Genomic DNA, 10,468 nt, shown 5'->3' on the forward strand with positions numbered 1-10,468 from the left:
TCAGCTCTCTCCCTACCGGGATCTTCTTGTCCTGGAGCTGGAAGGGCCCAGGGGTAGGGATGGCGGTGGGCTGGGATGGGGCGGGAGACTGACTGCAGGTCACCCAAGGAGCTGGGCTAGATCCTGGGTGTGTAGACCCCAAGCCGGCCTGGCTTGTTCCAAGTCCTTAAGGTGCAGCATGGAGGAAGGGGCTCTGCCAGGTGTGGCAGGAGTGGGGATCAAGGCAGGAGCTGCCTACTGTGTCCTCAGCCAGCCTCTCTGTTCGGTCCCTGATCTTCCTCCTACATCACCACCATCATAAGACACACCACTTCTCATGGGAGATCTCTAGAAAGTCGCCCCTCTCCTGTTCCCCTGTTTCCGGGAGTCTTCCTGCAGTCCACATTGGAGCCTGTCACTGTCCTGCTCATAGCCCAGCGTCTTAGCCTGGCTTGTGGCACCCTCACCAGTGAGGCGAATCTCAACCATTTTCCCCATTCTCCTGCCACACTCTGGCCATACAGGACCTGTGTGGTGACTCCAGGGGGTGCGCATTCTCCTGTGTGTGGGCTTAGCACATGCCATTGCTTCTGGAATGGCATCTTCCCTCTTTTGTCCCTGGCTGCCCCCCTGCCCTGCCCCAGCCTTTAAGGCTCAGTGGTCACATTTCTGGGGAGCTCTGCCTTTGGCTGGGCTGCTGGGAATAGACTCTGAGACCAAGATTTGCCTGAAAAAGGTTTATAGAAGTATCCCCAAGTCTGAAGATGTCTACCTCCTCCTCTCTGGAACTTGTGAGTAGAACCTTATATAGCAAAAGGTATGCTGCAGATGTGAGTAAGTGATGGTCTTGACATGGGGTATTGTCTGGGTGGGCCCCGTATCATCACAAGGGTCCTTGTAAGATGGAATCAGGAGGTCAGAGAAAGGGAGATGTGATGGTAAAAGCGGAGAGCAACTGATTGGAAGATGCCGTGCTGCCAACCTTGAAGATAGAGGATGGGGCTGTGAACCAAGGAATGCAGGTGGCCCCTAGAAGCTGGAAGAGGCAAGGAAGTGGGTTCTCCTCTGGAGCTTCTAGGAGGAGTGTGGTCCTTTTGGCACACTTTACACTTCCAACCTCCCGAACTGTCAGATAACAAATCTGTGTTGCTCTTAGGCTGTGACTGTGGTGATTTGTTACAGTGGCAGCAGTAACTGCAGTGGCTGTGACTGTTTCCTAACAGGACTTCTCATGTGTGCAACAGAACCAACAGTAGCTAATACTTATTCAGCATCTACTAGGGGTCAGAGAGTAGCCACATGCTCTCACTTGTCTCTTAATTTGATCCTCTTCATGGTAACCTTATAAGACAGGCGGATAAATTATTGTCATCTTCATTTTCAGGTGAGGAGGCTGAGGCACAGAGAGGTTAAGTAACTTGCTCAAGGTCACACAGCTGTGCCCTCCCCTGGGAAGTTGGGACTTGAGTATCTTCTTCACCACCTCTTCTCAAGGTGGTTGAAAAATTCAATGAGATAACACATTTAAAGGGCACAGAACACTTGATAACTCTTAGATGAATAACTTCCAAAATAGAAATCTGGTTTGGATGGCTTTCCCTAATGAAATGTGCTCTTTCCTAGTGCCCGAAGGTTCCCCCACCACTCCCTGTCCCGTGGGCAGTCACATTGTGCTCTCTTTGGATCGCTTACCTGTCACTGTGTGTCTTGTCTCTGGGCTAGGTTTCAGCTATTCTGGTCTCCTGCCTTCTTTTCCATGAATTCTCCTTTCATACCCAAGACACACTTAACCTGCACATTCCTGCAGCTTCCCTCATGGATTAGGAACCGTTCTAGAATCTGCCTGCAGCCACCCCGCCTGTGCTCCCCAGCCCCACCCTGTCCTCCAGCACCTGCTCTGGCCACTGCGACTCACTTCCTCCCGGATGGAGCTTGCTCTCCTGAGCACTGACATGAGCCGTCCCATGTCCCTGGAATGTTCCATTTCCCCTTCCCCCACTGGCTGACTCTCTTTCACCCTCCCATCTTATAAGAGATGCCACTTTCTCCAGGAAGCACCCCCCATGCCAGTCAGGACCATTGCCCCTTCTCTGCACCCACGTGACCCTTGAGCAGCTTTGCCACGCGCTGCTCACATTGTACCGTGAAGGCCTGTCGACTGTACCACTAGACTGCGGGCCCCTCACGAGCAGGACTGTATCTGTCTCATCTCCAAGCCCCAGCACTGGGACTCCATTTAGTGGGTGCACCCGATGTATGTAGAGCCAGGGACCATCATGGTCCCTCAGGATGGATGGCCGAACAGAAGACCCCCGGGGGGACAGCAGACGTCAGGAGAAATAGACACCCTAGGTGATAGGAGACGCTTGGGGAGGCAGGAGACCCCAGGAGAAATAGGAGACTCCTGAGGTGACAGGAGACCCCTGGGGTGACAGGAGACCCTTGAGGTGACAGGAGACCCCTGGGGAGGTGGGAGACCCCTGGGGTGACAGGAGACCCTTGAGGTGACAGGAGACCCCTGGGGAGGCAGGAGACCCCTGAGGTGATGGGAGACCCCTGGGGTGACAGGAGACTCCTGAGGTGATGGGAGACCCCTGGGGAGGTGGGAGACCCCTGGGGTGACAGGAGACCCCTGGGGTGACAGGAGACCCTTGAGGTGACAGGAGACCCCTGGGGTGACAGAAGACCCCTGGGGTGACAGGAGACCTCTGGGGAAACAGGGTGGTGGCTGCCCTGAGCCTGGCCTGAACCTTGATCCTAAGGAGGGAAGATGGAGCCTAACTGAGACCCTGGGGCGTGAACAGTCACCCCCTGACTAAAGCCTCAGGTGAACATGGCCACTGTGGCGTGAAGAACATGAGAGAAATGTCTAAGTAGTCTCAGGTGTTGGCCCTGAGGGGACCCCGGAGGCCACCTCTCTCAGCATCTTCCCCCCATTGCACTTGGAACTGTAACCAAGAGGGGGTGAGGGGCTTCCTCAAGGTCACCCATCAAGTCAGAGGCAGAGCTGGGGCAGGAACTGGAATGTTCTAGGGTATCTTCCAGGCCTTGGCCTGGGCCTCCTTGCCAGCCGGATAAGATGTGCTCTTCAGAGTACGAGAGGGGGCTCTGCAGCCTGAAGGTATGAGTCCCCCAGTCCCTCTAATGTTCTCCTCTCCCTCTGACAGGTGAACCTGGTGCTGGGGGATGGCCGGTCCCTGGGCCTCACGATCCGTGGGGGAGCTGAGTACGGCCTTGGCATTTACATCACTGGCGTGGACCCAGGCTCTGAAGCAGAAGGCAGCGGGCTCAAGGTGAGGGGAGGGCCCGAGGGAGGGAAAGCTCTGTGCTTGGAGCTGTTTGCTGCTGATTTTAAATAGATCTCCAGCAGAGCAATCAGCACCCCACCTTGAGGACTGGTCCCAGCTGGGGAGCCCTCCCTGGCTGCTGTGCCTCTAAATTCACAGCTCACAGCAGCAGCAGGGTGGCCGCCTACGCGGTGTGGGCAGCAGGCCAGCCCGAACTTGTTGTGCTGCTGTTTTGCAAACACTGCTGATGGCCTGTGATGGCCCTGACTTCAGGGTTTGTTAGGACATGTGGAGAGGGAAGAGGAGAGAAAGTGATGGACTAGGTTGGGGATGCCCTGGGCAGCTTCAGGCCTGGCATTCAATCCGGACAACCAGCAGTTATCAAAATGATATTGCTAGCTCCCATTTTAAAGAGGGCTAACTGTGTGCCCAGTGCCTGCGATCCACTTTACACATGCCATCTAGTAGACTCCTCACCCTACCCTGAGGGGGTAGGGTATTACTACCCACACTTTCCAGTTGGGGAAACTGAGATATACAGAGGTTAAACTGACCTGTCCAAGGCCACACAACTGGTGGGTTGCAGAGCAGACTTTGAACTTAGGCCCTCTGAATTTCAAAGCCCTCACTTAGCACCCTGCAAGGCAGCCTGGGAACTCTGCTCAGAACGCCGGACCCAGGACACTAATCACCAAATTAAAGAGTACCATGTGTTTGGGCTAAATCCTGATGCCAGGGATGCCACAGCAGCAGCGATGTGGAGTGGTGACCATGGCACAGGTGGCCTTTAAGCCAGGCCATGGAGAATGTGAAAGAGAGGGATGGGTAAAGGGGAAGGATGGGAGTGACTGGCCGAAGGACCACGCGTGTCTGACTGTTGGTGACTGACTAGATGGATGCCTAGTCTGTGTGCAAAGCCAGGGGAATGAAGCACATGATGAGGTTGTGTCTTTGTAACAAAGGGCCTTTCTTGCATGCCCTGGTATCAGGAGATTTCATTTTCCACACAGACAAGAAGAAAAGGTCGTATGTGGCCACCAAGTCACGTCATGGCAGACAGGCTAGAGTACAGAAACGGTATGTCCGTCAGGTTCTCTTAGGAAACAGGCATTGTGGGAAGAGCTCTGGGTTTGCAGTAGGGAAGACTGGGTTCAAGTCCCAGTTTTGTTGCTTTTGCTTACATAGCTGTGTGACCGTGGAGAGTCCCTCCACGTGTCTGGGTTTCCCTTTCCTGTATAATAATACTAAGTAAGCCCTCACCAGACACTGAACCTGCGGGCATCTTGATCTGTGACTTCCCAGCCTCCAAAACCGCGAGACATAAATTTCTGTTGTTTATAAACTACCCAGTCTATGATACTTTGTTATAGCAGCCCAAAGGGACAGATAGACATCATCATCATCATCATTGTGGACATAATCATTAACATCTACCTTGTCTCCCCTTTCCCAGTTACTCTTCCAAGTGCTTTACATCATTAACTTGTTTAACCTTGCTTCCCGTTACTATATAATAATAATAGGTAACATTCCTTTCTCAGGGTTATTGCAAGCTCAAATGAGGAATTCTTATTAATTATTATAGTAAACATTGCCATAGATTGTGTTCCTCCAAAATTCATGCATTGAAATCCTTACCCACAAGCTGATAGTATTAGGAGGTGGGGCCTTTGGGAGGTGATTAGATCATGAGGGCGGAGCCCCACGAATAGGATTAGTGCCCTTATAAAAGAGGCTCCAAGAGCTGCTTCGCCCCTTCCGCCATGTAAGGATACAGCAAGAAGGCACAGTCTGTGAACCAGGAAGTGGGCCCTCACCAGACACCAAACCTGCTGGCGTCTTGATCTTGGACTCCAACCTCCAAAACTGTGAGATGTAAATTCCTGTTGCTTGTAAGCCACCCGGTCTATGGTACTTTGTTATAGCAGCCCAGATTGACTCAGGCAAACATCATTATCATCACTGTTACAGACATGGTAATTTACATGGAGCATGTGTCTTCTTTCCCAGGTGCTCTTCCAAGTGCCTTACGTCGTTAACTTGTTTAACCTCATGATACTCCCGTGAAAGTAGGTTCTGTTGTGAGCACCATTTTATTTTTCATTTTTGCGGGTACATAGTAGGTGTGTACATTTGTGGGATACATGAGATGTTTAGACACAGGCATGAGTGTGTAATAATCACATCGTGGAGAATGGGGTATCCATCCCCTCAAACATTTACCCTTTGGTGAGCACCATTTTACAGGCTCAGTAGGTGAGACTCGGAGAGTTGCACAGCCTTTGAGAGGGAAAGCCAGGATTCCCATCCAGGAATGAGGAGTCTGATTCTAGACTTGTGCCAGCCAGATAGGTAGGAGATGTTCCACAGTGTCGGCCGGGTCTAGTTGATTGTGAAACGTGTTGGATCTAGGTGCTTGCTTTGCTTTTAGCAGGTAGGAGTGATGCTTTGTTGGGACTCCAGGGGGAAATAATCTGATAATATTCTGTATGGAATTTTTGTTTAATAAATTTATGTTGGAATAATTTTAGACGTAGTGAAAAGTTGCCGAGAGTTCCTGTTTATCCTTCACCCAGCTTCCTCTAATGTTTACATCATGTATAGCCGTGGTATATTTGTCAAGACCGAGAAACTAACATCCGTATAATACTGTTAAACTACAGGCGTTATTCACAGTTTCTCCACTCCTGTCTTTTTTCTGTTCCAGGATCCAGTCTAATCCAGCATACCACGTTGCTTTTAGTCTTTATGAAGTTTAACTGCCATTTATTTTCCCCAAACACTTAAAGATTAGAGGCAGTTTCTAAACACAGAGTAAAGCTTTTGAAGAAGTGGAGGAGACTGGGGAGAAGGAAAATGGGGCCAGAGGAAAAGAGATGAAGCGGGTTGAGGGATTCCCCAGAACGCCTGCTGCATGGGGCTTCAGGCCCAGCTACAGGCAGGATGCAGACTTGGCTCTGAGCTTCCTGGCAGCCAACACAGAGAGTGAAGCAGGTCAGTGGTGTCTGTAAGAGGAAAACAGACCAGCTGTGTTTGAAAACCCTAGTTATTCTTCCTTCTGAGGCCTCAGAACAGTTTTCCTCTGGTCCGTCCTTGAGAGGATGTTGTGTGGTGCCATAGTGTCCTTGGTGACATAAATGTATGAACAGTTTACATACCTTGTGAGCGGTGAGTACCCTCTGATTAAAACCATGTTAAGAGAAAGGGAGAGAGGGAGCCTTCCAGAGAGACGACATGGTAGGTCTTGGCCTGAGAGCACTGAGCATCTCGCCCTCTCTCTCTGATTACTGGTGGGTGGCGTCTTTTATTATCATGTTACCCTTTCATTGAGGAGTTGCTATGTCACATACTGCGCTGAATACTTCTTATTCATTATCACATAATTTTTGCAATGATATATTTTAAAAAAGAATGTTCTTCTTGCCAATTTATAGATAATAGATTTAGGAGCAATGTTAAGCAACTTGTCCAAGGCCACCCAGCTAAGTGCTAGAGCTGAGATTTTAACTCACGCCAGCAAACTCCAAGTCCATGTTCTTAACTACTATGGTATAGTGCCTCTCAGTCCTCGGTTTACAGCTGAAGAAACCAAGACTTATAGACTTAAACTGAGTTGCCCAAGATCAAATTATTTCTGTTATCAGAGCTGTTATTTAAACCAAGACCTGACAGAGCCTGGGGTTGCCTTGTGCAGGGAAGGACAGGAGCCCCGGGGCCTCCACTGACCAGCTGTGTGAAGGTGGGCATGTCCTTCCCCTCCCTGGGCCTCAGTCTCCCTACTTGGACACTTGGGCGAGGTGATCTCTGAGGACTTCCCTAGATCTGTACATTTTCCTGGCCTGAAAAGTTGCAGAGAGTTCCCTTTACATAGAGCAAACATTTTGAATGAGTAGAGGATATTGGGGAGAAGGAAAATGGGGGATAGGGAAAGAGATGAAGCCTCGATGAGTGATATTCCAGAACACCCTGCTCTGTGGGGCTGCAGACCCAGCTACAGTCAGGACACAGACTTGGCTCTGAGCTTCCTGGCAGCCAGCACAAAGAGCGTGCCCAGACGCTAGGAATGTACTCCTCTCTGTTTCACCTATACTTTTCATGTTCACAAAGAGATGCCAAAACCAGTAACCAGCTGATAGATCCCTCTTTTGTGTGGAAGGATGTGGACATTCCACATAGGCTAGTGTCTGTGGTTGTCTCTTGCTTTTCCTCTTCCCATTTTATCTGTGAGTATATATACTTGTGACTCCTATAAACTAACATTGTACTTTGCAGCTTCTGAGCTGAGCAAGACAGACACAGTCTCTGACCTCCTCAGCTTATATTCTAGTAAGAAAAATAAAAACAAATTACACAACTGTATAGTTAGTTACAATTGTGATAATACCAAGATGGCAAAGCACGTGGAACCAATTGAGTGTATGCCTAGGAAGACCAACCCTGGTCTTTGGATATCTGGGAAGGCTTCCTGGAGGAGGAAGCATTTCGGTTGAAATTTAAAAGAGAACAAAACTAATTATGTGAAAGAGGAAGTGAGAATTCCAGGCAGAAAGAACAGCAAATGCCAAGTCCCCGAAGTGGAAAGAAGTGTTCCAGTGTGCAGACGAAGGCCCGTGTGGCTGAACATGGAAAGCCGAGTGGGGAGAAGATGTCTAGTGATGCTGCTGAGGAAATAGCCCGATCACACAGGAGATGTAATTCACCCAAGACCATGCAGCTGTGAAAAGACGATGATCAAGATCTGCAGTTATTAATGTGGAAGGATGTCTGTGGGCTGTTACTAAGTGGGAAACACGGGCTGCAAAACCACATAGCTAACAGGATTTCATCTGTATTCTATATGAATGCAAAAATATGCATAGAAAAACATCTATGCCGCACACACGCCACAGTGTCAACAGTGGTTATCTCAGGTGGTAAGATAAGGGATGATTTCCACTTTTTTCTTTATGTCCTTAGGCGACGTCCGAATGGAGCAAGTATTCCTTTATAATCTTAAAAACAGCAACAATAAAGCGATTTCCATCAGGAAACAAGGCAGAGAAAAAATATTCCATAGAAGTTTCCACTCACTTTCGTTTGCTTCTCAGTTGCAGGCAATCAAAGGCTTTATTTGCTCATAAAATGCCTGCCTTCAGTAAAGTCCTTTCTATCTTCAATCCCCTCCACAGTAAAGCATTTCGTGTTCCTGCCGTTCATTGTACTTTCCCCTCCAAGGCCCCTTGGATATGCTAACACCTGCCTACACTCACTTGGGCATCCAGGACTGATTAATTCTGTTTATTGCCAATGCACTTTCAGTGGAATTGGGCATATTGAAATGGAAGAAAGGGGCTTGGCTACGTGGGCAGTGGAGCCAAGAAAAGGCTTTATTTGTAAATAGGGCTCCTTGCTGCTGTGCAGAGCTTCCCTTAAGAGAAAATGTGCCTTTCGCCTTGCTTCCAGCTGCTCAGCCCACTTAGCTCCTGAGGGCCTGGTTTGAGTCTGGGGTTGGGGGGGTGTCAGGATGGTACTGCCCTAAGTGGAGAAACACTTGGGGGGTCAGGCAGGTTCCTAGCATTTGCCCTGGGGAGGCCCCATGGAACTTGGCACCTTCCCACCCCCCGCAGTGGGGGCTAACACCCCTTTGAGAGTTTATCCAAAGGGATCTCTCTTATTCCTTTGCACCTGCCCCCCAGCGTCAAACCCCACCAAAGAATGGACCACAAAACCTCCTTTGTTCCTTTAAGGACAACTGAGATTGACTGGCATTTGAAGTTAATCATAGTGATAGCAGTTGCCATTTATTAACCAGTTATTATGAATCAGGCACTGTACTCAACACGTTAAATACACTTTTATTTCATCCTCCCGGTAGCCCTGTGGCGGACGTTAATAACATCATTTAATACATGAACAACTGAGGCTCAGAGAGGTGCAGTAGCTTCCTGGGGATTACACAGGGATCTAGTACCTGGCCTTTTAAGGCCCTCCAAAGGTCATACGCTTTGCTCTGCCACCTTCCTAGAACCCTAACTTAATCAAATATCAAAAGGCTGCAAGGAGAGGAAATAAAGGACTTTGAGTCTTCTTAGAAAACACCAAGCTTTGCAAGCCCAGTGTGGTTCCCGGATCTTGCCTGGCCCACGGCCTCCACACCTGAGTTTCCCTAGGGGTGGGAGCACATTTCATTTCTGCTCATGGGGGCCAGCTGCCATCCTGGCTGAGGCTCCTTGGAACAGGATCTCTGTTCCCATGAATGTCCCATTCTTGGGGTCACTGCTATGCAGACCCATCGAGTGTCTGGTGCAGAAACAGTGTTTCAGTGACTGTGGGGATGACCTGCTGCCCTACAGGTCTACCACGGGTGCTGGGCTTTGCCGGGAGCCTGACCATGTCGACTTCATTGGTGAAGCCAACAGAGCTGGGGCTGCTCCCTCCATGTACTGGCTTCTGCCAGGGTCTGTTCTCCCCACCCACCCTCTCTGTACTGAGTCTCTGGACAGCACCCCTGTGCTAAGTGCGCATCAAGCAGCAGGTGATCTCTATGTGTCATCTCTCTCTACCCAGCTCTAGGAGGTAGGAACTCTTTATTTACGTGAAATTTCACTCTGTTGCCCAGGCTGGAGTGCAGTGGTGTGGTCTTGGTTCACTGCAACCTCCGCCTCCCAGGTTCAAGCAATTCTCCTGCCTCAGCCTCCTGAGTAGCTGGGATCACAGGTGCCTGCTACCACGCCCAACTAATTTTTTGTATTTTTAGTAGAGACGGGGTTTCACCATGTTAGTCAGGATGGTCTCGATCTCCTGACCTCGTGATCCGCCCGTCTCGGCCTTCCAAAGTGCTGGGATTACAGGCGTGAGCCACCGCGCCAAGCCAATGAATGTCTCTTCTCCCAGATCATGGCTACATGAGGTAAAGAATGAATGTTGTTTACACATCATATCCCCTGCACAAGACAACACCTAGCACACAGTGGGTATCTGGGAAATTATTCTCATCTTGAAGAAGTGACTGTGGAGAAGGCAGGCCCTGAGCCAGGTGTCTCTGACTCCAAAGCTCCTATCTTGAGCACTACTTCCTTTGCATTCCTGGCCTGAACACAGAACAGAGCGGTCATATTTGTTTAAGAAGAGTGAGTGGTTTTCCCAGTCGTCTGGGTTGTGAGTGGTTGTCTCTCAGAGATGCTTGCCTTTGGGCTAAAGGAAGCTGAGTAGCAGCCTGGCCC

At 49.8% G+C, this 10,468-nt stretch overlaps 1 protein-coding gene across 2 annotated transcripts in view; it reads left to right on the forward strand.

The window, feature by feature from the left end:
* DFNB31 (deafness, autosomal recessive 31) overlaps positions 1 to 10,468 on the forward strand; it is a 102,951-nt gene that overhangs the window by 32,750 nt on the left and 59,733 nt on the right. For both annotated transcript variants that reach the window (XM_011998492.1, XM_011998490.1), the window contains exon 3: positions 3,147 to 3,272. Coding sequence is in view for 1 of the 2 variants with exons in the window: in XM_011998490.1 (XP_011853880.1) it covers positions 3,147 to 3,272 (126 nt within the window). In the remaining variant the exon portion in view is untranslated. The remainder of the gene's footprint in view (positions 1 to 3,146; positions 3,273 to 10,468) is intronic.

This window comes from Mandrillus leucophaeus, unplaced genomic scaffold (assembly GCF_000951045.1).
Source record: "Mandrillus leucophaeus isolate KB7577 unplaced genomic scaffold, Mleu.le_1.0 Scaffold572, whole genome shotgun sequence".
NCBI classification, from domain to species: Eukaryota; Metazoa; Chordata; class Mammalia; order Primates; family Cercopithecidae; genus Mandrillus; species Mandrillus leucophaeus.